This window comes from Aplidium turbinatum, chromosome 6, assembly GCF_918807975.1.
Source record: "Aplidium turbinatum chromosome 6, kaAplTurb1.1, whole genome shotgun sequence".
In the NCBI taxonomy this organism is placed as follows: domain Eukaryota; kingdom Metazoa; phylum Chordata; class Ascidiacea; order Aplousobranchia; family Polyclinidae; genus Aplidium; species Aplidium turbinatum.
This window is the reverse complement of record NC_137477.1, coordinates 11,650,662-11,678,615: the sequence shown is the minus strand read 5'-3', so window position 1 is coordinate 11,678,615 and position 27,954 is coordinate 11,650,662. Positions and strand designations below refer to the sequence as shown.

Sequence of the window (27,954 nt, the reverse complement as noted above, 5' to 3'; positions counted from 1 at the left end):
CAAGTATGCGAACAAGTACCAGGAATAACCTATCAAGGCTTTGTCAGTCCGAGGATAAAGATTCAAAAAACCAAACCAAACCAATTAAAAAATGCAGGCATAATTTTACATATTTCCTTAGGATGATGAAACGCAGGATATCTGCCAAGGAAAAGCAGATTCCCCTTTGAACATGGCAGGCTGCAGCCTACAGAAAATCAGCTCAGGTCTGTTTGTTTTTATTTCAGACCATCACAACGAAAAACAATATAGCCTAATCAGGAAGGCTACGGTAGCCTACATTTTTTGGTAATAGTCTACTTTAAGTTTAAAATAAAATAGATACCGTAACTTATACATCATAAGCTAAATCATACCAATGGGTCTAGTGAGCAATAGCATGATGGCTATAGGCTACTTCTCCGCCTAGCATCTTCCTCTATTTACGCTACGCCACTGCACTGAAGTAGCAATAAATACGAGGCAAAAAGGTTCGAGTGTTTAATTCAGGCTTTAGGCCTACGAGTAGCCTAACTTTTGTGTTCACAACTACCGTTAACCAGTGGCTAAAAATCATGCAAAAGTTTAATTCCGGGATCCATACTACAGCTACTAATTTTGAATTTTCACATAACGTTGCAACTTGACATAGGTTTGGTTATAATATAATAATGCCACGAGGAATGTACTATAAATTGCAATTAATGGTATTCATAAATTATCATTTAATCGTTTTTCTGTAAAAATTAATTCAAAATCTCCACATAAAAAGATAAGCTGATAAAGTAATTTTTGAAAAACTTTAACAAAATTATTCAATGATAAAGAAAAAACTTTTTTTACAAAAGCGGATAGGAAAATTCCAAGATGGCTTGAATGCACGAAAGTAGGCTAGGTTAATTATATAAATACACAAAAAATGTAGGCCTACTCAGTACTCTGTGTTCTTTGCATCGACATTGTTACATTCTTTTGCATTGAATCAACGTTTGCAGAACCAATGAACACAACGGAGCAATGGGTTGATTGGACGGGATAATTGAGGAGTCGTGAGTTGCTTTGAATTCACAAAATCGTTTTATAAAACACGATTAGCTACACCAGGAACCAGAGTAGCTAACCTCAGCATAATATGTCAATAACCCTTGCATAAAAGTCGACAGAAGACAAGTAACAAAATACTGTACAAAGTAGGCTAAGCACAAAAATCGACATATGAAAGTAATAACATCAATTGTTGTGGTGATCGAAGAATAATAAAAAGGCCTGACACGTTTAAGGCTAATGCAGACTGCTGCTGAGGTGCAAGCAGAAAAAGGCAGCTGAGAAATTTCCATGTTATTAAACAGAATAGTTCAATACCATTGCTCTATAGTTCCATGATGAAGAAACGAAAGCTCTGGTCAACAATTCTTTTGTTGTGCTTTTTCTTGACAAACTTTTAACAATTGATGACAAAGATTATAATAATTCTGAAATTTGAACATGAGTTTCATCTATATTTTTTTTAGCTTATTACATTTTTGGTACAGACTGCTATTTTTGCCAAAAATGACAGAGTTTATGCTGCATTTACCACTTTTAGGCCTATATACAATGAGATTATGAGATGCTTGCACCTGGAAGGCAAAAATAGTTGAAGCAAATATAATTTTTGTGCAAATTCTTCGCTTATGCAAAATATTAGCAAAGAGGTCCAGGGTCCAGTCATAGCACGTGCCTTGCTTGGGGGCATTTCACCACGACCCTCTTTTAGGCACATGCCGAATAGTTTTTGCACTGGAAAGCAGCAGTTCTGTAAGAATGCATTGTCAAACTAGCGTAGTTTTGTACTTGCCTCAATTCTTAGGCATAATGCTCAAGATACTATTTTGACAACACACATTAAACGTTTTTAATTGATCATTGTGTGAATGCTATGCTTTAATCAATGCTCAAAAAATCATACATAACAAGTGCTTGACAGTGCATTGCTAAAGGAACATCAGGGAATGTGGGGAAATGTTACATGAAAGAACATTTTAGTTAAAAACAAAAGGAAAAAGTCTATCGACGTTGTGTAAGGCCTGTAATATTGTACGGTAGCGAGCCATGGATTCTCAGAGAATGTAAACTGGCAATTACACGGATGAGAAGAATGGAAAGAGCACTGGTGAGAGCAATGTGTGGGATTAAAAACGAAAAAAGAAAAAGACCGAAGAATTGGTGGATACGCTAAAAATGAAGGAGCTTATAGACCACTTGCAAAAGCAAATGGGGTAAGATGGTGTACTAACGTACTAAGGATAAGGCAGACAAGGTTGGACTGAAGGAGGAAGATGCGATATACGTGAACCGGTGAAAAGTGGTGAAAACAATCACTGTAAGGAAAAAAAACAGCTACTCTCCATTAGTAGTGAGAACAAAACCGAACTCAGATAATGATGAATGCGAAAAAACGGGTTGATCATTGAAATACACCGTATCAACAGATCCAATTATAGCCTGGTTTCAATAAAGAAAATATTTAGATTGGAACACTACACTGGCATACTTAACACAACTCTGTCCTGTTTTATTTATATGTCATAAGGTATAACGGGTACACGCTTGCATCTTTGAACACTACGAACACGGCTGGAGCGGCCATATTATCTACAACAGAATCATATAAATCGCTAGATTGGCCGCCCGGTCGCACCGGTGGAACAACGTAGTTGGTTTTGCCTTGACAATACTCTCCAGTTACCACATCAGCAAGAAACATTTTTCGCTCTCCTTGGTTGTCAGGTTGAGCATACCCATTCGAATAGCTCGAGTTTACAGCAAAGTAGACCCCCCTTCCATGGACGGTACCTGTAATGGGGCATTAGTTAAACTAACGAAGCAATTAGCATTATGACACAGAAGTACCTAGTTGAAAGGGTGATTTTACTGAACTGGATTAATTTCGTCCTTAATTTCGAACAATCATTTTTGTACGCTATCATTATTCCAGGTCTAGCTCCTTGTGTACAGTATATTCCAGTAAACCAGTATTCCAACCAGTATATCCAGTATTCCAGTATTTACAGTAAACGAACTCGTATTCAATTCATTGATCAAGCAACTGATACGTTTTCAAAATTATTTTCATCCTAAAACCATCCCTGCTTAAAACTTTGAAAATTTTCAAAACATTTTAATGCTCAGTCTTTTCAAGTACGCTCAGTTCGTTAGCGATAAAAATAAAGCCTTAATAGGTTATTCCTGGTAGTTTCGCGTAAGTTACTTGTAGAGGCTTTTAACTCAGCCCTTTTACGGAGGTTACCCCATATTGGGAACCTGTGCTCTAGAGGTATAATCCACACAACTTTTCCTTGCTCCCATTCCATAAATAAACTCGCTTTTTACAGCTGTGTTCGCAAAAGTGGTTTGATGTGTTGAGTTGAAATTAAAAGGTTTGTTTTAAAAAGGCACAAATACGTTTCTTTTAAAAATGTTTAATGAAAACTATAGTAAAAGACGCTTACTGATAAATGCATAACTTCTACTGTACTTTGTTATAGTACCATTCCATAAGAGCAACTGTTGATAAAGGTTTGTAGTTAATCAATATTTATATGTAACCCTGAAGCCAATATTATGTAAACAGTTTTCCAAATCTAAAGCATAAACGACGTGTTAAAGGCACAGCTTGAGGTAAATTTTATCCAAACCACTTATTGGTATGGTTATAATTACATGGATGATAAAACATGGATTGTACAGATTAGAAAATAACGTAATCGTACCATTTTTTCCGGCAAATCCACGATCAAATCCAGACTTATAAATCTGGGCACAAGTGTTGGATGCGGTCCCGTGGAAAAGCTCTCTCGTTACCGGATTTTTTGCTCCAGATTTCTTCATGCGTTCCTCTACCTCTTCCTTCTGAGCTTTGAATTGAGTGTAGAGTCGTTTGTTCTCAATGCGCTCAATCTGAAAATGCTGTTTTTAAAACGAGGTTTCTTGTGATAGGGAAAGCGAACCAACACGAACCAAGAGACTCTTGCAGTGATAAATCTCTTTTTTCACTAAGCGTGCCAAGGTAACGTTGTTAACCAACAAAGTAGGTATGCTTCGGAATTAGGCCAAAATATAGTAGAAACTGCGTTGACATCAATTGTCAGCCCTTTTAGCGAAACTAAATGGAAACAAACTGGTCACTCTACCAAAATATGCTGTTGTCCTGGATAATTCGTCATTGATAGCAAAATTTCCATATTAACAACGTTTGCAGACAGTTAGCCTTGTTTTTCAATGTCAAGTCCTGAAACAGCTTTTTTCCTTTCTATTATATTAACACTTGAAGTTCTCGAAACCAGTGCAAAATAGTCGAGAAAATAAACCGTTCATTTTTTTTTCAAAAAGTCTAAATCAAGTCAGTTTAAACGCTTCGATGGCTCCATATAAGAGTAAATGAAATCTTTAAAACAGGTTGCGTTATAGGAAGTTTCACCACATGTGGCTCAATCAGAATGGCAGCAAAAGGCCAAAGGCGGTCAGCTAGCCAGCCACTTCCCTATAAAGATATAGTCATTAGGCAAGACGGCAGTTGAAAGAAGAGAACACATGAGCACACTCACCCTAACAACGTTCATTTGCTGCGTTGCCAAGAACTTATTGACGACATCGTTATACTCTTTTGAACCATTAGTCAAGGGAACCAGTTGAACAGGTTTGCTTTTAATCCAATTGCTCGGGTACGCTATAGAAAACACACACCGTGATTTACTAAGTATCTATATTAATCAAAAATTACACTGCAGTATCTAATTTCTTGAGTAGCTAGAATATACTGTATGTTAAGCTAAGGCATGTATTTTTGTATGGTAACATTTAATTTATGTAGTAGACGAACCGCGTGCGTTTATTGTGTTAAGTTTACCAATTACGTTTTGGGCATATTACCACATCCCTATCTGTGCCTTCTGTTTCATCAATACCAATTACCCAAGCAACGTTTTCAGTGTAGTTTTTAATGAAACACTCTCTAATGATAATAAACAAACATTCTTCTCGGCTTGACTTGGTGTGCGACCAGCTTAGTGGCCGAGTGGTTATCGCCGGCTATAGTGCTGGTAAATCTGGAATCGATTCCAGGTCGGGGCAAACAGATAACTCTACAGATTATTTTTCTTGCAGTGAGGATTAAGTCGGGCAAAATGTGGTGACATTGTCAATATCTGATAGAAAATTGAAAATGAGCCCTGCCGCGAAAAGACCTTGGCAGTTGCAGATCGTCAATAAATAACCTTCAACTTTATTGACCTAGTGCTTAAACAAAATCTACTGCATGAAACCGTACATTTGTCAGAAAAAACAAAACAAAAAACTATTGGCTTTTACTCACTGGCGTCAACACTTGATATTGAAAACTGCTTAATTTCATGGATAACCTGATTGTCCAGTCGCTTCATGGTCATTCGACTGAAATCCACGCTGATTTTAACTGGTACCCCTTTAATCTTTGTGTCTAGTTTGATTTGGGCATTATTATTTTCCTGCAAAAATAATTTGACAACGTTATTTAGAACAGGACAACAAGTGATGTGATTGAAATTCAGATGTTATACAAGCACAAAACTTTAAATAACCTTCCTCTGAGCATGCGGGCCAAGTGTTTCAACGGGCGTCGTAGATATTTTGGGGCTGCCTGTTATTTCTTAACTTCTGGTAAACAATTTCATAAATTTCAACATAATACAATTACGATTTGCATAGAAAGTTATACACGCACATACACTGTGGAAAGTACTGTAGTATATCACAGTAGCAGTAAGTTATATTGTCGCATAAATCTAAATTATTTAATTCAATTAAAAATGTCCTGGTTGAAAAGACAAGGAGCTTGAAGTTCATCCCAGATGAGATTCAAATTAAACATCTCAAGACATATAGAACCGAGTCACCACATTATTGAGTCGTCATCTAAGCCCGCGTTTCGAGTTCGGTTCCTACATCGATCAGTCGCCTCTCTGTCTACTCGAGAATGAGACAGCTCAATATGTAATCATTTCTTTGATGGACGCAAATACTACGTGAAAAGGATCTTGAAATTCACAATATTATGTTGATCTAGTGCTGGTGTGTATGCCTTTATAAAAAAGAACAAAGGAACACCGAGAAGTAGAAATAAGATACAGAGCACACTTTACTTCATCGAAACCGCTTTCCTAGCAAACTTAAATCGTCGCGCCAAGTACAGAACACTCAGTTAAAACTTACTTTGTATGTTGTCTCAAGATGTGCATTTGTCAAACGTGGAAAGCTTTCCCAAGTATTCGCCTGTTTCTGCATGAATTTCCAATCCACATAGTCAGAATAAGCCATGGCGATGTTGTACTTGTGCAGCATAGATAAGGCATCGGCGTAAGCATCCGTCACATTCCTTGAGAGGCCTGAGATCAGCAGAGTGTTTGTTTTTCTGAAACAAACAAAACGCGAGAATTTAATTCTGGTTTGACAATGTTAAAAATACACAAAAAAAACGACAATTTTTGATCGTCAAATAGTGATCACCACTATTGGTAAAATTAAAAAAAACCTACACTGAGGAATCGAACCAAGAATTAGAGTTCACAAAAATTTGACATACGAGCTATCGTCTGGTCGCGTGATGGTGACATGGTACTTTTCTTCGAGAGCCATAATTTCGTCCAAGTCATCCTCATCCAAGGTTTCCAGCACATCGTCTTCTACGGGTCTCTTGTCACACTTTGAGTCAGCCTTTTCACAAATCATGTTCCACGCCTGAAAGTGACAAAATATTTCTTATGCGTGGAAAATAAAAAAGCAAAGCTGTTTTGCTTGATTAGCCTGCATTCTGTGCTGTATACTCTCTCATCGCTAGCGAGAAATAAACACGATGACCACCCTGTGACATTGAGTCCACCAGATTTTTACTCAACAGCTTTACATCCCAATGGAAAGTAGACAATAAGATATCTCATAAGACTACTGTCAGCGTGTTTGTGATTTGCAGGTCGCTGCAACAGATCAGGTTTATTAACCAATCAGAAGGCAAGATTTAAATCAGCTGACTGCAGTCATGCGGCGCATGCACGTTAGAAAGTAAATTAATTGAACGTTTCACCGTTTCCAGCGTGGCCTAGAGCAGTGCTCTTCAACCTTTTTTGCCACGCCGCACTTTTAAAAATATTGTGACAAACCCATGCATGCACCATTTCCCTATTTATACTCAAAAGGTAAACCGAGGTGAATCCCGGTATGAAAATCATCTTGCAAAGTGACTAGTACACAATATGAAGTACACAAGCAAAAATTGAGGAAATTATATTTAATGGCTTTGTTGTTACTGCATGTTATTAAAGCAAGAACTCAAACCGAGGAATGCTCTATTTTTCAATAGTTTCCCTCACTTGAGATTTGATTTCATACTACCGGTGTGTAGTAAAAAAATATACTTTTCGCATGAAGACGTTGTTACTGGTTGAAAAAGCATAAAAATTGCCTTTTCAGCTATGTTTCTGTATTCTGGCACATTCAACAAGTCCACCCAAACTTCAGGGCATGGTGTCTCTTTTAATAATGCTATCATGCCAAAGTCTGAATAGAAATCAATTAAATCTTCGAGTTTTGTAGTAATTCTATCATAAATGAAAGGTTAAGTATAACACCCAAGAAAAAGCTTTAGTGTGGCATTTCATTCAGCATTGAAATGCCTTTTTAAATTTTCTTGCCACTAAGATGGGCATCAATAAGTAAATGCAGTTGCTCTTAAAAATGGTCATGTTCTTTCATTAAATTGCTAATGTGTTAATTTTGCGCTGAAATGTCATCTTACAGTAACGGTAGCCCATGGCGGTAGCCATTGGCGGTAGCCCAAGATGTGCCCACTGACGCAATTACTCCGAAATTAATTCGAAACAATTTTTGGTCATCTCAAACTCATCAAAGCATAATGAAGTGTACAAATACTACAAACAGAACTTATAACCGGTAGAAATTATTGGATTTATCACTTACCACACGATGCTTTATAATCCTAAGACATAGTTTTATCTTCTTTATTTGTAATTTTAAAGGTTAAGCAAATTTAGAGTTTTAGACCATGGCGACTTTTTTAATTGTATAATTGTATTGTATATAGATCGCTATGGTTTAGACTAATTTTGTTTAACCTAACATTTGTCATGGTTTTAAATAGATAAAATTTGTTTAACCACCGTATCACTTTACAATAGCATTTTTGCTTAAGTGTAAAAAACAAAATAATAGCAAGAAATAACTTCGTAAAAATGAAAAAGACATTAACAACACGCAAAATTAACATCAACACCCGAAAACGAATTATGAAATGCTATATATGGACTACGTTACTTTACAATGCAGAAACATGGACACTGTCATCACAAATGATTAAACGACTTGAGGCATTCGAAATGTGGATTTATAGAAGAATGTTTAAAATTTCATGGAAGGCTAAAATCACAAACTGTGTACTAATCAGAATACAAACCAACATGGAAATTTTACAAACAATTTAATCAAGAAAATTGAAATATTTTGGCCACATGATTCGCAATAATTCTATTTATAGACAACTACTAAAAGGAAAAATGAACGGCAAACGAAATAGGGGCAGACCGCCAAGAATTTGATGATATTGAAGACTGGTCAGGACTTAATTACAAAACTGCAAGAGAAAAATCTCACAACAGAGAAACTTGGCGTCTCATTGCCTCCAACCCTCGACGAAAGGAAGGAACTTAATGATGATGATAAAAAACAACTGGCAATTTTTTTTAACGCACCCTCTTCTTGGCAGTTAAGGTAGCCTAGTTTGAAATCTCGTTCTTCTGAATACCTGGGTTAATGGTTTATTTTTTCAAACAAACAGTTTTCGTAAAAAGCAACTGTTTAATGTGACAAGTATGTGATGTACCCTTTCGTATTGGTGTACCCCATAGATATTTTGGTGCACCGTGCATACCGGTTGAAGAGCACTGGCCTAGATGGTTAAGGAATAGTCATTTCGATGATGTGAGTTCGATTCCCATCCTTGCCATAACTCTTTTTTCTTCTGTAATCACAGAACAAAGTTCAAAGCAAGAATCAACTCTCTGGCTGAGTGCTAGAAGGGTCACAATGCTGCAGTCAGCTGGTTTATAGAGAAAGTTGTCCTATGTTTAAGTATATATCGGTCAAAACACCCCATCTGCTGCAGCGACCTACATATTGCAAATACGCGTACTGTGACATACGATTACGAAATCAATTGGCGATCATCAGTGCTGGATATTAGATTCCTTGTCTCCCTGTCCTCTTCATATAAATATTCATCCACCAGCCAATCGACCTATTTATGTCAGAAAACTAGTTGCATCAGTTTATGGTGTTCGTATGTATCTCATCAACTCACCCTCTGTCGGCTGGAGTTGCTATTAGAAGTTAAATAAACGTCAATTGCGTGCTTTGCGTTGACTGCGTCACTCGACGGTAAAGTGCTCAGAACGTTTGACCTTGACGCCACTTTTGGAGTGAAACTTGCAGATGATGAAGAGCTTGTGAGGTTTGCATTGGAAATTTGGTTTTGAAACAAAGGTATCAATGTTTGATCGAATATAACAATGTCAATTCTTGTCAACACTTTTGGATTAGTCTGAGAAAAATTGGAAAGGGCGGTTGCAAATGCTTGGGCAACACTGGCAGCTGGCAATTGAGCGTTACCTGTAATTTAAAGATAGACCCAGATTACAACTATAGTAGGCCTAAATAATAATGAAAAATGTGTAGTCGTGACAGTTCATATATGAAGCTGATGAAACGTTTTACGTGGTTTAAATTGAATCTGAAAACAATACAAGCAAATCTATTGCGGCAGTCAGTTGTTGGGTCGTCGTTGTCGTCGTGTGAGCGTCTGGGGCCAAGGGTCTATCCTTTTACCACCCCAGATTCACGATGTTCCCGGACTACACTGGAAGGCTACTAGAGAGCAGTCAGTCTTTGGTTTCATCATCCATGACACGCAGACCTTCCACTCCGTTAGATGGCTTGAAGATGGAGCAGTCATTGATGATGTGGTCTGCGGTCTGTTCCTCGCCACCACATTCACAGGAGGAGGAAGAGGCTATTCCCCATTGGTGCATGGTTGAACGGAAAGGCCCGACGCCTGTACGGAGACGGTTGAGGCGCACCCATGCCTGTCTTGGTAGTGTTAGACCGATGGGGCGTGTGTCGGCGTCGAGGATGAACGAATAGAGTCTGGTGGCGGTTGACTTCCATTCAGAACTCCATTTATGGTTCGCCCAAGCAGCCGCAAAGATGTCTTGTACATCAGCTTCGTTGATAAGAAGTTGAGCGGCTGGCACGAATGAGTGTCTTGATTTCAGTCGACGGGGGTGCTCGTTTGGGAGAGCAGAGATCTTGTGGTGGAGAAGGTGGTTAGGCTCCGGTGCCCGTCGACCGAGGGACAGAGTGGCTTCTTCGCGACGAAGCTCAGCGGGTTGGATGCCAGCGAGAATGGGGAGATTGTTCAATGGTGTGGGACGCAGGCATCCGGTCACTGTGCGCAGGGCGCTGTTTATGGCAGTGTCGATGTTATGGCAGTGAGCACTGCGGCACCAAGCAGTTGCACAGTACTCTGCTGAAGAGAAGACAAGGGCTAAGGCTGGTATACGCAGTGTCAGCCCTCGCCCCCCAGCTAGAGCCTGCCAGGCGCTTGAGTAGCGCAGCGCGGGATGTGAGTTTCTTGCGCAGTGACACCAAATGGTGGCGGTATGTGAGCGATCTGTCCAGTGTCACCCCAAGATATCTTGGTTCAGGGCAGAAGCATAGAAATTTTCTGCTGTTCTGGACGTGTAGCTCACGATCAGCTTCCCTATTATGGAGGTGGAAAGCTGCTGCCACAGTTTTGGTTTCGCTGAGTTTCAGTCGCCAGTTCTGGAGATAGGCCGAGAGACTTTTCATGTCCTGGCTCAAGGTGTCTTTTAGATTTTCCCACGACTTTGTTGAGTGGAGAATTGCCAGGTCGTCCGCATAAGCATATTTTGCGGAGACCGTAGTTGGCAGGTCGTGGGTGTAGATGTTGAAAAGAAGTGGAGTCAGGACCGATCCCTGTGGGACGCCGTTTTTTAGGCGTCTCAGTCTGCTTCGCCGTGAGCTACCGGTGGTGAGGGTTAAGCTTCGATTCCTGACAAGCTCCATAATATGAACCATATGTCGGTCAGGAAGCAGGCAAAGCAGCTTGCAAGTAAGGCAGCGATGCCATACGGTGTCATAGGCAGCTGTAAGATCTAGAAAGACAGCGCCGGCCTTCTTTTTTGCCTCAAAGCAATCCTCGATGTCTTGGGTTAAGAGTGTGACCTGATCTACGGTGGATTTTCTGCGCAGAAACCCAGCTTGCTCTTTTGGAAGGAGCGGGTCGATGATTGGGTTGACGCGTGCGTAGATCAGTCTTTCGAGGATCTTGAAAGGAACACAGAGGAGGGATATCGGACGATAACTCCTTGGGTCCTCTGGTGACTTGTGAGGCTTAGGGATCGCAACTACTAAAGCTCTTCTCCAGATTTTTTGTCCCCCCCCAAAAAAAATTTGTTGGGTAATGACGCTTTAAAAATCACAACGTTCGGTTGTATCCTGAATGAAGGATTCTTGTATAACTTTTCATTTTCAATAACACCGAGTAACCAGAACAGAGGCTGCGAGACATCAGCGTCTATTTCATAACTTAAAATATCTAAGATTTAGTTTTTTCTTCCATCTACCTGCTCCAATGGTTGGGATCGCCAGGGAGGAGAGTTGGAGTTTGTCATTGGCAAGAGCAAATACCTCCTCCAATCCGTTGGATAAAGCTTGAGGATTGCCAGGTGTCACAAAGTGAATAATATTTTGGAATTTCAGTTTTCCTCCAGATGAAATTCTGTAGTTGTTAGATTGGTATTGTTGCGGTCCTTTGCATTCCCTGTCGATTGATCTCCCGCCTTTTTTGATCACCTGGGAAGACACCTGACTTGCTGCAACACACAAAGTTAAATCGTAAGCTTATAAAGTGTGCTGTTTACAAGGCAACAAATAGTGTTATATTTTGCGGCAAAAAGAAAATAATTTGCCTACTATTGTTCTTTTTAACCATGGAGTCATAGACAAATAAAACCCAACAATCAAAAGGCATGTGAAGAGAGGGGCGTTCTTCCTGGCTATCAGCACAAGGCTGAGCACTCGCTAGTACAGCGAGCAGCTGCGATTCGCTAACCATAACGGTGTAGCTTCCACGCAAGCCATTCAGACTTTCCAATCAACGATATGTTTCTCGGCAGCCGATTTGTAGCAAGAATTGACACCAGGAAGAACGCCCCTCTCTTCACATGTCCTCTGCCCTGGCGCCTGCTGGTTTTGTTGGCTCTTTCTTTGTTTCCACAAAGATAAGAGTTAAACTGACTGGTAAAGCGGTGGTCGAATATCATTGTGGCAGATTAGTGGTGCGATACTGACGAGCCCAGCCTCATGGGCGAAACACGGTGTCTATCGCTGTCAATTCTTGCTACAAATCGGCTGCCGAGAAACAAATCAAAAGGCATTTAACATAATAACATGAAAGGTAAACTAAAAATTACAAACGTTTTCGGCCATACTCATGTTAGTCCTTTTCAAGTAAGCAACTGACTGATGTTTGTCATTAATTGAAATTACAAAACTCATCTACATACACAAAAATCGAAAACAGAAATGCATAAGAATGAAACGGCAAGGCAGAGGAGAGGCAAACTCACATGACCCAAAATCACTCAAAAATGTTTGTAATTTTTAGTTTATTTTCATGTTATAATGTTAAATGCCGTGTGGTTGTTAGGTTTTATTTGTCTATGGTTAAAAAAATCACCTCTCTACCAAAATTGTATTGTTCTTTTCGTTTTGAAATCTTTTCATGTATTGGTGCATAACAGGCTCTGAAATTCATTATACCATATATGTGCATTATACGCTCTGATGTTCGGTAATATAGCATAGGAAACGTTAGTGGCACACAACAAATATAACAAATTATTGCTTCTCTTTCTCAAAGGGAAATTTAGTTTATATCTGAGAAAGTCATGAAAATGCACCATCCTCTGAAAAGATAGTTTTGCATCCCGTACTTTCAGAAATCCCTGTTTTTTAGCATAAGATAAGGTTTCAATGAAGCAACTGGTCCTGTTAAAGAACAGAGCTATTCCGTACTTTTGTCTGCAATCCTGTCTGACGTATCCTCAAACAAAAAACAAGTTAATTGAACATTTACTTGATCTTATGGAGCAAACGAGTCCGGTATGCAGAGCATGATAAACCTGCGACTTTTCGGTCTATCAGGTTTATCAAAAAATAACTGCAACTAAAAGTGGATCAACGGTTTTCTGGGCGCAACTGGTTTTCATGTACTGTATATAAAACAAGGAGATAAAAATATTTTAAAATTCGTCATTGAAATCGTTGGGACTCATATTCGCTGGTGAGTGGTGAGTCACGTGTTAGGCTAATTGTAACGAATAAAGGTTAATCAAGCCATCGCCGGGGTGATACAAGGCTAAAACTTGTTAGGAAAAAAATAAACATCCTCTAGCTAAACGTTGAAGACTTTGCCACCACCACCCTGCACACGTGCGCACAAAAAAAAAAATGAAAGCGGTACATTTTTGGAACAAATGATGACTGTTCTTGAGCATGTCCGAAAAATAACCTTATTCATCAAAACTGGTTTCAGTTTTCACCAAATACTGTATGATAATCAAACAGACACAAGTCACAAAACAAGACATTAAAAGACGTAGAATCAATATTCAATGCTCATACTTGTCAAGTTAAAATCAGATCCGGTTGTGTTGATCATGGCATCACAATTTGATGTCAAAATATCACCAGACTTCACAGTAACTTGGATTGGCAGTGTCCACCGAGGGGCTGCTCGGGGGGTCGGTTTGGAGGCTGACGCAGAAGATGGTGGTGAGACAGTGGACCTAGGTCGACCTTGAACAGTAGTTTGGGACTTAGAAAAAGCCTTTTTGAAATCATTGACCATATTACGATCAAACACAACCACGTCAATCCGAGTTAAGTTGACGGGACTCGTCGCTTTGAAGTCGTTGATGGCTTTATGGATTGTCTTTGCAACATCAGAGCTCGATAAGCCCAGCTGGCCTGTAAAAAAAGCAAAAAACCTTTAGAACAACAAGCCATACATAAAAGTCATATGCTACTAAACACTATATATTGACATCTCAACCCAGTACTTTACGGGGTTCACCATCTAAACTCACTTTTTATTTCTGCACTTCTTAAATAATTGTTTAGCTATTAGGCTAAAAACCTAACCCTTTTATATCAATGCCCATTAATGGGGTTGGGTATAAGACACTATACTTTATGAGGTTCATATGACCCTCATGAGTTGCATACGGTGAAATCAGAACAAAAATCGTTTTCAAGACTGATAAAACTTTCTCCATAATTAGAACAAGACTCTAGAGTGCAGAAACACGAACTGTCGAATTTGATGAAGGACAGCGACGGTTGGTAGAACTATGTCAATGGTGTCCGGGCATGGCCGAATGATGATGATGAGACTGAAATTTTTGACAGCTTATAACACCCTTATATGCAAAAGAAACAAACTACAAAGTAAAGTTAAATTGAACCGTAAATAAATAAAGTTACCTGTCCCAATCGCGGGAATGGCTAATGATTGAAGTTGCATCTGAGTTTCAAGCATATCAAACACCTTCTTGAGGATTGGAGCAATCTTATCGGCTGTGTCAGGAGTAATGAGATGAATGATGGCCTTGAACGGAAGATTCGGAGCAGTTGTTATCTTGAACATCCCAGGAGCAACGGCAATCGGGTTTCTTTTACATTCATCCGCCATTTCTTGACCTCCAATTGCGAGCAGCTTTGCAGAAAGTTGACTCGCTGGAAAGAGATACAGTAGTAAAACCTAAATTTATCAAAGAATCAAGAAAAGAAATTTCTTAGGCCATCAACCAGTTTCACATTGAATTAAAAAAAAAACGTTGAGTTAGAATGTTAGATAATGCTTTTTCGTGAGGTAAAGAACTATAAAGGCGTACTCTCCACAAGGCCAGTAATGGACTGGATTTTGCTGGGACCATGCGGCGGGTCTGCTACTATTCGGTGAGTCCGATTCGGTGAGTTCCTAACCTCTAACCCCTAACCCTAAAACGGCAATGATAATTAGGCTACGGTACCCGATAATTTAAAAAAAATTGAAAAAATCCCCCGTTAAGGGATCGGACTCACCGAATCGGACTCACCGAAACGGGCCATTCCGCCATGTGGCAATGCACTATCGAAATCGAAAGGTCTGGGTTTCGACTCCAGAAAGAAACACTTCAGGGTACAGCACACAGAAATAATAGCAAAGAAAAGTAAAATAACAGCTAAATGAATAATTATTTCTTTACCAGACAAGTCGTAGTTCGATCCAACCGTATTAATGATGACGTCACAATCGGAGGTGAGAATGTCGCCATTTATTACAGTGACTTCAACAGAAGCTTCTTGCTGAGGGGTTAGATGGGATTTTAAACCAAACCAACGCTGAAATGTAATTTATAACGTTTGCAATAAATTTTCAAGATTATTTTCTAGTTCATCTGCTCTTTTGGCAACTCTTTCTTTTTTTTTAATTGAAAAGAAAAGAGAATCGGTCCATACAATCTTTATGGTGCTTTTCTGCTATAAGTTCGATATTGTTAATGTGTAGCACGATTTTTAGACATCATATTATGTTGTTACACAGCCGCAGTCACCACACCTTCACTTCTTGCTTAGCGGTTTCTAAGATGCCAGGCTTAGGTTCTCCTTTCTCTTGACGGGCCCGTGCGTTGACATCGGCACCAACGACAACAAATTCTTCCTGCTGAAAAATATCGATTAGTGCAAAAATAACACTTTTCTGTTCAGGTATTTTCTTATTTTGAAAAAAGGTTCCAGAAATTTTTGAAAATCACAACTCTATTTTCGGCCACTACAAGACTGGTCGTTCGTCAAGCTTTCAACAACTTAAAAAATAAACAAGCACAATATCTAGAAGATTCTTAAACAATTCGCAATAAAACTTCTCCAGCCAGACTTGTTCTTTCTGACAAGTCGTCAGAAACGAGTCGATTGATTAAATGTTGAGTGATTGCGTGAATCTATATCCTCGGACTGGGAAAGCTTAAACCTAGCAGTTTCGCATCTTTGAAGAGGCTTTGAATCACTGACGCAGGTCTGGTCACGGAGATTGACACAGTGAAGTTTCCACTGCTTAAAGTGTGATTGTCAGAATTATTCCATCGATTAGGAGTCACTGAAAAAGCAGTCCTTGAAATGCGTTGCACAAGCGCACTCTCCAAGAGCTGTTCCAGTGCACCTTCAAGAGGTTTCTCCACTTACAGAAAACCTATCCGACATAGCCTCTCCTCACATGCCTACGGTGGCCCTGGATCTGTAAGTCTAATGAAGGCTAAGCGAGACTGCTAGAGTAACTTCGTATGATACCAAGTTAGGCCAACACTGTGTTCAAAGCTTCAACGTTGTGTATTAGTCATCTTTTCTTTCTGTACAGCTTTGTCAAACAAGCCAGCACACTTGCTGAACATTGAACATCATGAACAACATACTCGCTGTTATCATTGAACGCCTTATTAAATCTCAAACAAACTTAAACTGCTAGTGTTATCAGGTAGTCATGATCCGGGTAAGCGCTTCACAAGAATAGGAAACAGCTTTGACATGTCTCCAAGTAAAAATAGTGTTTCTAAAAGTAAAGAAGCCTAATACAAAGTGGTGGTACCTTAATATTCCACCTTAGAGGTGAAAAAATATTAACTGTTACTCCAAAGCATATACTCGAAGAAACCACCTCAACAACGCATAGACACGGAAGTGAGATTAGTTTTAAAAACGTTTTGTGGTGCTTTTACTTTCCCATCCTTTGCTGGTTGATTCCATTCAGCGGATTCAATGGAATCGACTTGGATCACACAACGGGTGTCGTTGGATGTGGTTTTCAGGAACTGTTTTCCACCTTGATCTCGAAGGAAGTCAGCCATCCCTGGCACCTTCATTGTCTCTTGCTCTGTCTGTATGCTTCTCACAGCTTCACCGATCCAGGTTTTAGCTACAAATGCCAATAATTGTAAAGATAAGTATTTCATTGCTGTTTCAGCACTTATGGAAGAAGGTTTCTTTGCGCATAGGCCTATACTGTAAAGGCATCGATGTCAGAAATACATGTTAAGCAAAAACAAAGTCTGTGTAAAGAACATTGACTCTTACTTTATTATTGTTATTGCTCTGTGGATCAATGCAATTTTCTAATTGCGTTATTGATGTGTTCGCAGAGGGAAAGCATGCAATACATGTCACGTAAGTTACAGTATGTCTTAAAACTTATCACAATGCCACGAAATAAAAAAAATAACGCCAGCAAAAGTACAATGACTATAAAAATGGTTTATGGTAAAGAAAAAAGATGCTCATGTCGAGTTAGTGTTATAATTATATGTTTTAAAATTGAGAATTTTTTAAAAATATAGTGGTAGAAATTAAACGGTTATTCTTTACCAACCTTAATGACTGGGTCTTTTCCTGATTTTAATCAAATTTAGGAAATTTGGTAAAAAAAAGTAAAATCTTTACCTTTTTCAACAAGGCGAGCCCTTCCTTTCAGATGAATACCTCCGGCTTCTTTGTAATAGTCAACATCAGCTAGTCCAGTTCTCACGCCACTCTCGTCGGGGTACTCGATCATGAACATGGTCTGGGCGTAAGGTAATTCGACCTTGTCTTCCATTTCAACGTTTTGTTTAAAATATGCGGTGACTTGAGTCAACGCTTTCTCAAAGTTCATGGGTAGTCCGACAAGTTGAACAGCAGAAGCTTTGTACTGCAAAATTAATATAAAAAAATTACTTCGACACAATTGAGAATAGAACTGTGGTCACTGGGTCTTCCCAATCACATACGTTAGATACCGTGACGTAAAAGTTTTCCAAACTAACAAGCAGCATTGGTGGAGGGGTTTCTGCATTGCACTCAATTAAAGTCTTTGTCAATAAATAAGATAAATAGGTGATAGATGTACATGAGTATTTTGACAAATACAATTTTGGTAGGGAGATTACTTTGTTAAGCCATAAATAAACGAAACCAAGCATCTTCACAACAGTGATCGTGATATAATAGAAAAACAATAAATGCGAACCTTTTCGGCTATACATCCAGCCGTTGTCAAGCACTTACAAGACTCTTACATGTAGCAATAAAATGCATTGCCTAAAACGTTTACATTTTTTTGTCATGATGAAGTCCGTGGTATAGCTTGATTTTGTTTGGTTATTGTATAAACATTATGCAAAACTTGGATGTAGTGCGGCATATAAGTAACGGCGGCAAGTTCATGAGCTGGGAAAGAATTTATGGCTCATTTGATAAACAGAATTTATAACTAAACATCGATAACCTAGCGTAGTAATAAGATAGACCTTGAGGTTTATAGGCTCAATCAAATAAAAGGAACCAATGACTTACGTTCTTATAAATAACAAGAGTTCCAGAAGATTCGACATTTTCTTGCAGATTCTTCCATTCATCCTCTTTCGTCAGTTCATCAAATCCATTCGGGCAGTTGATGGTTTGGCTCTTGATCAAGGCCTCGATCTTTACGCGAGCTTTCTCTATCGCATCACTCTTGTTGGGGGAGTAAATCAACCTTGCAGAGTCGCCATTAGAAACCAGACGCACTGAAATACACAGAGATTTAAGTCACCATTTTCCCCAAAGCTGGGTAATTACACGATATACTTCATCGCTTGCTATAAATTATTTTAAATGTATTTATCAGAGTGCTGAAAACTCTTTGTGGAGGGATTTGAACAAATGAAGAAAAAGTAGTCACTGGTATCTGACACCTTACAAGAAGTAAATTATTGTTTGGTTTGTTTAAACAACGATTTCTGTTGCGGTGTGATTGAGTTACTACAGGCAGTTTCAAATTACTTTTGTAGAAAACACCAACATTTAAAGCCGGCACTAAATCTGCGTAGTTCAATCGAACGAGTCCATAACTTTTGCATTTGAAACCATGTAAGAGTAAACTACTGCTGATGTGTACCACCTCAGAGTCACATATTTTGGATAGATACAAAACTACGGAGCTGTAGCCTCCGAAATTTGTAAACAAGTGAAGCGTTTACCTTTAATGTTGTTTTGCTTCAGTTTATCACGGAGGTATTCGATGACGTCAATTCTATGGGATGACGTGTCAGTGGAGATGGCTTCACGTAAAAATTTTAGTTGTAAAGGTGCCAGGTATGTCAAATCGCATTCCACCGTTTTCTGCAAAAAAATAAAAAATAAATGGAAATTATGTTTCGTTTTAACTCATTTTACCGTTCATTTACTAATGCTACGCAAAGATTATCCAAGGCTTACGTACAAGTTACTCATTTTCAAACTTTAAAACCAAAATGTAAAACTTCATTCTATGCCACTCGTCAAAAAGTTGAAAAAACCTAAACAAAAATATTTGTGGGCCTAAAAATATCATTTTCTGTATACGCCAATGAAAACTTTTTTAACCCCTTCTTCCAAATACAAAGAAATAATTCAAAGGCTGAAAACACCATATAAAGTTAAACATTATTCTAAATACATGTTACGTCATCCAAGACAACAAAATTGCATTTTGTTAAACTCAGAAACTTTCAGATAAGGTCAAAAATTCAACTTTGGCTGGCTGGGACGATCTCCATACCGTGCAACCACACTGTTAACTTAAAAGTGGGAATTACAAATTCTTGGGTTTACCTTCAAGATGCTTTTAACAGCCTGTTTTGCTGGAGAAACCGACTCTCTTGACCCTTCATAAGTAACAGCGCGTCTTTCTTTATCTACGTCGATGCTGACATTGCCATGAAAGAAATTCTTGGTCTCTTCCACTATTCCACAATCCATAAGGATTCTAAAAACAATGTCTGTTTCATCCAAGCCCTTTGATTTTTTTGTTTTTGTAAAGATGGTTTTATACAATGATACTTTGAATTAGTAATTTTGTAGTGTTGGTCAGCGGGAAAGCCATTAAAGTTATGATATCATGCTATATTTAGACGGGTTATTGAACCTAGTGAAAGAATTGTCCAAGACAAGCACTTTTACTACTGAGCCATTGCAGCGACTCAGTGAAGGGTTTGCCACGCAAGGAAGAAAATCTTGTCTTGCATTTTAATTGCGTACTGCAATAAGAGTTTTGCAAACAGCTATTTTTTAAATTTTCTATAAAATAATAGAAGTTGTTGAAACCGCATATTTAGATACAGTACAAGTACCGTATTGGAAAAGGGAAAAGGGACATCTATTATATCAATCGCATACAAAGTTAATACAACAAAGATTTTGCTCGGCGGCTTTTCTTTAATCTCTTTCGTGGGTTACAGGTTCGAATGAAAGCAATAACTGAAGGACGTGAAGGTTGATATAGTTTTCTTCATTCAGTTGTTCTATCGTTTGCTTATTTTGAATTGAATTAATGACTCACTGGAATTCGTAATCTTCGTATGTCTCTGTGTCTTCCATGAAACTGCACTTCTCCCCGAAAAAACCTAAAAAAGCGTTTGCTTTCCTATCAGCGCTGACCACCTTTACTGCGTTGGATTCGCGATCTTCCCATCTGCAAGATAATTTAGTAATTAGGATATTCCATTTTTTGCATGATTTTTTCTTTTGTCAGTTCTAGGTTCAAGAGAAGCTATTTTCAGAAGGTGGTAAATTAAGCTATAAGACAATAATGCAATCAGCTGCGCCTCGTGGGGCTGCGCTAAAGCCATCTGCTTTGTAAAGCGCATAAAGCAATTCATATCTACCAAATGGATACAGCTCTACATAAAATAAAACCTCCTTACTATAAATACTATATTATCATTTTTTATTATTATGATATGCCAGGACTGATATGAAGAAGTTGTTTAGTCGCTTAGCTCAAGCAGGTCACAAACCCTGCTTGAAACTTTTGCATCGGCAACTGCCATTAATTGCGATGTAAATAGATCCAAATAGAATGACAAGATACAAATCACGTTGGTACTTGTATGAGTGTTAAAGCCGTCAACTAGTCATTCAAGCTACAAAAGAAATCGCCTGTTTTTAAGAGGATCTTTACCGATTTCACAAGGTCCGAAGCCATTTTTTTTTGCCATTTTGATACCAAGACATTAACCTCTTGCAATGAAAAGATATCACCTTTCTTATAAAAAACGAGAACTTTAATCCTAATGATTTTCGCATGACTTTTTTCAAACACAGCGATAAACAGTAGCAAAAGTACATTAGTGCTATCAAAGCCCGTCATTTTTACATTGATTCAACGTCTACAGACGTTAAATCAATGTAAAAATGATGGACTTTGCTGTCTGGGATTGTACCTCACAAACACATTTATTGTTTCGTTTTTCAATTTCACTTCAACCATCTCCGCATCGCTGGTCCAGTGGAAATCCTTTCTAACTCTTTCCCTGTCTTCATCACCAAACCTTTGAGTTTTGACCTGGCACTTATTGCAGAACTTTTGGATGTGTCTTTTGCAATCGTTTTCAAAGTTTTCTTGTTCCATTTCTTGGCTTTCTTTCTGAGATTTCAAACCATGTTTGTGAGATCGCTATCGGTTTGTAAGATGAATTTTTTTAATAAACTGCAACTTTATGAATCAGAACTATAAGATCCTTATCTAGTTAACATTCTTGTTATTTCCTTCCAAAAAAAACAAAAAAACGAGTGAAATCATGTAATTTCCACAGAGTGGAGTTACATGTACTTCACAGGTGGCTGATATTTTAATTTTCATTTTTTAGATAAATTTTGAGGCAGTTTCAAGAAAAGAGAAACCAGGTTCAGATCGTTAAAAGTTGGCAGAATAAACATATTACCAGGAAAGTTGTTTTTAGATACATTTTGTCAAGAGAACAAATCAGTCCAAGCAAATTTTTAGCTTCAAAATACCAGAAATTCAGCAACAATTTCCGTAGAAATTCTTTGCAACCTATTGGTTCCAATGCATTCCCAAAATCGTGACTAAAAAACTGTACAGTCTAATTGACTTTAATGTTGTTCTGCTTTACAATATCAGGAACTCTAGGTTTCACATTGTTATATTTGTGATGGGCAAAAGAGGAACGAATTAAACAGAATATATTGTGGTTCACTCACCGCAGACAGAAGCGGTTTTATATTGGCAACAAATCTATCACTCGATGATGAGTCGTGGACAAATTCAACATCAGCAAGATGTCCTATTTCTTTGTGGAAATTTTGCTTTAGATCAGGAGAATTTAGAATAAATTCAATGATGTCTGTATCCACATCAAGTTCGTGCGTAAACTGATGAAGATTGAATGGTGAAATTTCAACAGAACCTACACAAAAACAAACATGACAAAGTAACTGATATTGGATAGCAACAAATTAATGTATAATAAAGACGCAAGTTAATGTAAAAGCAACGCACAGCGTATATGACACATTAACCCAGACAGCAAAATCTGTCACTTTTACATTGGTTCGACGTCTGCAGACGTTAAATCAAAGCAAAAGTGATGGATTTTACTTTCTGCAAACTTGCTTTCGAAAGTCAACAATTTGACTGGAAGTATGTTTGCATTGATGACGTAAGAGGACATGTACAATTGTACAAACACCGCAAACGACCAGAAAACAATTCAGTAGGACGTTAACTAAACATAAAATTGAAACAAGGTTTCAAAGTACGTCAAGATAAACAAGAAACCAGACGATTGTGGCAATAGCGATTCTTATGTTTCTCGGCAGCCAATTGCAGCAAGAATTGACAGCGAGACACCGTATTGCGCCCATGAAGCTAGGCTCGCCAGTATCGCACCACTAACTCATGCCACAAGAGTATTCGACCACCGCTTTTACCACTCAGTTTAACTCTTATCTTTGTGGAATAAAAAGGGCCAACAAAACCAGCAAGCGCCAAGGGAGGACATTGTGAAGGGAGGGTTCTTCTTGGCCAAGAGATAAACTGAATAGTAAAAGCGGTGGTCGAAGACTCTTGTGGCATGAATCAGTGCTACGGTACTGACGAGCCCAGCCTCATGTGCGAAACACGGTGTCCATCGCTGTCAATTCTTGCTACAATCGGCTGCCGAGAAACCATAAAGTTGATCGGATGATCTAAATGGCTAGCGTGGAAGCTACACCGTTATGGTCAGCGAATCGCAAGTGCTCGCAGTGCAGGTGAGTGCTCAGCCTTGTGCTGATAGCCAGGAAGAACGCTCCCTTCTTCACAGCGATTTCGTATGGTTGAGAAAAAACTACGCTTAGTTAAAGAAAAGCACATTATATTTTTACACAAAATGTTTATCAAATGACTTTCTGTTGTGATGCATCGATAATTGTCGATTATAATCTACCCTAGTTTAGTTTTGCACCAGAAGTACGTTAACTGCCATACTTTTAAAGTCTCACAATTTGCCCAACTTTTCTTGATCTTTCATCACCGAGCTTGTTTATAGGAATAAAAAAACTAAACAGGCCTCATGGTCTTTAGCATTGTGAAGAAACAAATTAAAAAACAAAAAATTATAAGATTCAATGATCTCATAAAAAAGCATCTCATACAAAAGTACTTACTCGACCTATTTAACGTTTTTGGGTAGTGGCTATTACTGTTGCTAAGATGTTACAACTTACTTCTGTTAAATTTAGTCCCATGTTCCTGAATCTGTATATGTGCATACAAAATCGGACATAGCCTACTACAGTACTAAGCTACGTTATGAAAATGTATCAGCAAAGTGTTTTCACCTTTTATTCCAGGGCAAAAAATGGAAATTTCAACTGCTTGCTTGGCCACTTTAACTTTTTGTCCTTTTGATGCTTTTGCCACTTTTTCTGCATCTATTGGAACAAGTACAATGCAACTTAAAGAGACGAATATTTGAAAAACTCAAAAAGCATGCAAATTGTATTTAAAAAATATCCGATTTCGACATGACTATTTCACTAGGACTGCATCAAGTATGCTCGTGCAGGGTCAAGAAAAATAGATATAAAGTGATTTGATTGATATTTTTGTTAGTGCAAAATATATTTTTGCTTTAACATTTTATTTTGACACATCTTGTATATTTGTTTATGCATAATAGAATGTTTCAACACAGAGTCGTTTTTTCTTAATTGATTGCGATGCAGTGACCTCCACGGAATTATCATAGGCATTGTAAATGATGACACTTAAAAGGGCGTCTGTTCGACACCGTTCAGTTCGACATGCAAAAGTATGTGGCTGTGCCTTTGGCAAGACACACAAGGCGTGCCTAAGGTGGACATGAAGTTGTCTTTCCGTTTGCTTCATCCAAATCTTCAACCAATAGTCCTTAGCTAGGATACCACAAAAAGTAAAAAGTACTCTATGGTAACCGCCAGGTCTAAGATTCCAAAAAAGCTTTTTCGGTCTGAAAATCTGCCCACCATCGGTGAACTTACCTTTATAATTGGCGAAGTACACAAGAGCCGTGTTAGTCGATTCGTCTTGAGTGACTAAAGTAACATCTCCGTCGTGTAGCTTCTTGTTCATGAAGGCGATTCTCACCTTTTCGACCGTCGTCCCTTTCTTCACGTTTTGCAGTTTAATGCAATCGGATCGACAAACTTCCAAAATCTGTATTTAAATTTGTTTATTACAAGCCACCTGCTGCATGGTTGAACTGTGAAAACATCCAACCAAGTTTCGAACGTTTGCGGTTCAAAAGTCATCGAAAGCACAAAGTTGTGTCTTGAAAAACTAAAGGTGGTCACGAAAATTGGCTTTCTCGCCCACCTCATTTCTTTAAAGAAGTGAGTCAAGACAAAACGGATAAAATCAAAATTTGTGATCATGAATGCCTGACCGATCAATATAACAATAATACAATTTTGGTAAATAAATAAAACCTAACAACAAGACGACATTTAACACAATAACATGAAAAGAAACTAAACATTACAAACGTTTTCGGTCACACTCATGTTAGCCCTTTCAAAGGGCGAACATGTCTGTCCGTAGTAGCCCTTTCCGTCCGTAGCAAGAAAATAGAAAGAACAAAAAATATAAGGCCAGCGTTGGTGAAAGAAAACATTAAAGTACAAAAATTCGTTGAAATCAACATCAAGAAGCCGGAAGCATGGAGAAAATGCTGCAAAAACAGGCGGGCTCCTGCTAGTATGGACAGTTGGACACTGGACAGACGATTGAATTATTGAAGACGGGCAAAGGCAGGATGCTTCCCAGAAGATACGATAACTCTTCGCAAAGTTACTACATTGTAAAAAGTAGTTACCTGCGGCTTCAGATTAGACAACGACAATTTCTTCAGTTGATATTTGAAGCCAGCGATGTCTATAAAAAAGGCATTTACGCAATAGGTACGTTTGTTTAAATTTTGGCTTTACTTTTTTTTTTATCTTAGCTCAAGCAGTTCATTCAAAGCTGGCTCATTTTCAGCAGCGGTTTCTGTTGGTAGATGGTAAATGTGCGGACACACTAGCTAGTAGCCTACGCTTTTCAAAAATCTAGCACAGTCGTCTCCACAAAAGATATTGATTACCTAAATAATGATGATTAGGCATAATGCAAAAATTAAACAACCACAGTCGGCAGTTTTATAACGTACAACAAATTCAAATTGGAGTTGGTACAGTCTGCACGACTGCACTGCATCACTTATGGCAAAAATATGCGCTGGAACATATCAGCTCAAAGCAAGAAACTTGTGTAAATGTAGACTCGCCTAGTAGACTACATTGCATGTATACCTAATTACCTATGCTTTCGTCAAAGACAGCAAGAAACATTCCAGAATTACGCTGCTTTTGAACTTTGAATGTAACATCCGTGCAACCTTCCAGTACTTCTTCGATCTCATCTCGACTGCTTTGTGTGAAGTTTCCCTGGAAATCAAGAACAGCAACGTTTGCCTTTGCATGTGTAGCCTGGTAAGGTGACCAATATCAAGTTAGGATGAATTGCTGCATCAAACGCAAAGCGCCAAGATGTTCAGTAGACTTGTGATGAAGAAAAACAACCGCGGAAGAGAACATAACTTGTTTTTCTTCATCACAAGTCCATTGAACATCATGGCGCTTTGCGTTTGTTGCAGCAATTCATCTTAATTTGATATTGGATCGCCATGGAAGAGAAAATAACTTAAGTATCGAACAGGACAGCACTCTACTGACAGTAGTTGGCCGTTTCATATACCAATCTTTCGACAGCGGTGCTTAGGCTACTAAGCTATCTTAGATACTGCGTGAACAGACACACACTTCATAATGCAGATATATTCGTGTTTAACTGTTTACTGCACTTGTGATGGTTTGAAATTGTAACCGCTTAAACGTAAGAAAATAAATTTATTAATTGTTGGCTGCAGTGCATTTATCACTCACATACCTTGATCAGTATTCGGTCGTCATATACTGGAGGCACATGCTTCCTGTAGACATTGATAGTAGTGTTTCTAATTTCATGATTTCTATTTCGAATCACATTGGCAGCATCTGTTGTCAGGGTAATGAAAAATAGACATGAAATAATGTTAAAATTCATAAAAAAATGTTGCAACTTTATTATATTTTTATCTGTTTTACAAAGTGAAGGTAGATAGTTCTTATAATGGTTGTGGCGGCTTGTTTCCATAAAAACTTCAGTCCAAAAAACAATTATTTGGAGTTGGAAAATATGCTCCAAGGGTAAGAACATTAGTTTAGATATGCAACGTAGGCTACACTCAATATACAGTTTGTATGTGCAAAATTGCAGTAAAAAACTCGAGTAAAGTATCAACATTAAAAGCTAAAAAATCTTCACTGCAAGTGGTCAAAAAACGGAAAGTTGTCGAGCCCTTGGGCGGGTCAACTTAAAGCGAACTACTTGAACCCTGTTCACTTGCCTTTTTCATTTCCAAAAGCTACAAGAATGCCATCAGCCAACAAATTTACTTCTCTTATACGATTATGGAAATGTGTGTTTAACTCCGCAATAGTGACATTCTTTGGTGCCTCTTGTACCAGTATACAACTGCATAAAAACAATAGTTGTAAAAGCACGAACTCAGAAAAGACATTTTAATGTTTTCTTGCAACAGTTATCGGTTTGAACACTACTGTGTGTCTGACATGGTGTTTCAAAAAAGTAACCATCCAATGTTCTAATGCACCAACCCACAAAGGTTCCAATAAAACTAAAAAAATAGGTGCGACTCTACCATGCAGTTGCAATTTGCTGCTGTTAGAAATATTGAGCAACAAAAAAATTTTCCTGTTAGGTGGTTTGACGTCTGTACTCTATAGCTGCCAATGGTACGCCAATAAACGTTTAAGCGAAGTAAAAAGAAAAGTTTTGTCGCATAGTTATGCGGGTCTGCTACTATTCGGTGAGTCCGATTCGGTGAGTTCCTAACCTCTAACCCTAACCCTAAAATGGCAATGATAATTAGGCTACGGTACCCGATAATTTAAAAAAAAAAATTGAAAAAATCACCAAATAGGGATCGGACTCACCGAATCGGACTCACCGAAATGGGCCATTCCGTAGTTATGCAGTGTACCTGTTTGGGTATTTTTCAAATAGGATTGGATTCTTCTGTAATAGACCGAACCAATCAAGCGGCTTCTTGGGAAGCCTTGTGATGTCTAAGTTTGGACTTAAACGTGATTCTAAAAACAAAAAAAAATCACACAATTTAATCATCCAAACCTATTTAGTGTTAATTAAGATGCAACGACGTCTTAGGAGGAGCCTAAGAATAGTTTTCACATTAATCGATGATTTGCTTGACACTTCTTTTGTTTGGAAACTAGTTTAACAACACACTTCGCCCAACTTATAGAGAAGACAGCAGCTGAACGATCTAAAAATGATTAGTTTTTGCGTCAAAAAGTAACAAAATAATTTACCGCATTTTGTTATGACAGGCTACA

General features: G+C 38.3%; 1 protein-coding gene across 2 annotated transcripts; it reads right to left on the bottom strand.

Annotated features, from left to right (window-relative positions):
• Positions 1-208: 208 nt before the first annotated feature.
• Positions 209-27,030, bottom strand: LOC145772308 (protein mono-ADP-ribosyltransferase PARP14-like). Of its 2 annotated transcripts, XM_082584181.1 has the most exons (26): positions 26,925-27,030; positions 26,426-26,532; positions 25,797-25,923; positions 25,314-25,372; positions 24,481-24,655; positions 23,800-23,892; positions 22,180-22,385; positions 21,399-21,601; positions 20,516-20,647; positions 19,789-19,942; positions 19,176-19,317; positions 18,511-18,722; positions 17,620-17,866; positions 16,902-17,098; positions 15,749-15,853; positions 15,396-15,531; positions 14,632-14,883; positions 13,771-14,115; positions 11,709-11,957; positions 9,365-9,672; positions 6,578-6,732; positions 6,208-6,406; positions 5,333-5,483; positions 4,566-4,687; positions 3,732-3,918; positions 209-2,814 (listed from the first exon to the last, which is right to left on the bottom strand). In XM_082584181.1, exons 3-26 carry the CDS (start codon positions 25,825-25,827, stop codon positions 2,534-2,536), a joined length of 4,341 nt encoding a protein of 1,446 aa, XP_082440307.1. In that variant the 5' UTR covers positions 25,828-25,923; positions 26,426-26,532; positions 26,925-27,030; the 3' UTR covers positions 209-2,533. The 2 variants fall into 2 exon arrangements, with proteins under 2 accessions (XP_082440307.1, XP_082440308.1); XM_082584182.1 differs by lacking the exons at positions 25,314-25,372; positions 26,426-26,532; positions 26,925-27,030 and having other exon boundaries at positions 25,797-25,846.
• Between the last annotated feature and the right edge of the window lie 924 nt (positions 27,031-27,954).

Excerpts from the sequence above, each read along its gene's own strand:
- LOC145772308 (XM_082584181.1), bottom strand. The coding sequence starts at position 25,827 with ATGTTTCTTGCTGTCTTTGACGAAAGCATAG. Across the intron at positions 17,099-17,619 it reads GGCTCGCCTTGTTGAAAAAG|CTAAAACCTGGATCGGTGAA; the intron begins GTAAAGATTTTA and ends TGGCATTTGTAG. Across the intron at positions 5,484-6,207 it reads ATCTTGAGACAACATACAAA|GAAAATAATAATGCCCAAAT; the intron begins GTAAGTTTTAAC and ends TTATTTTTGCAG.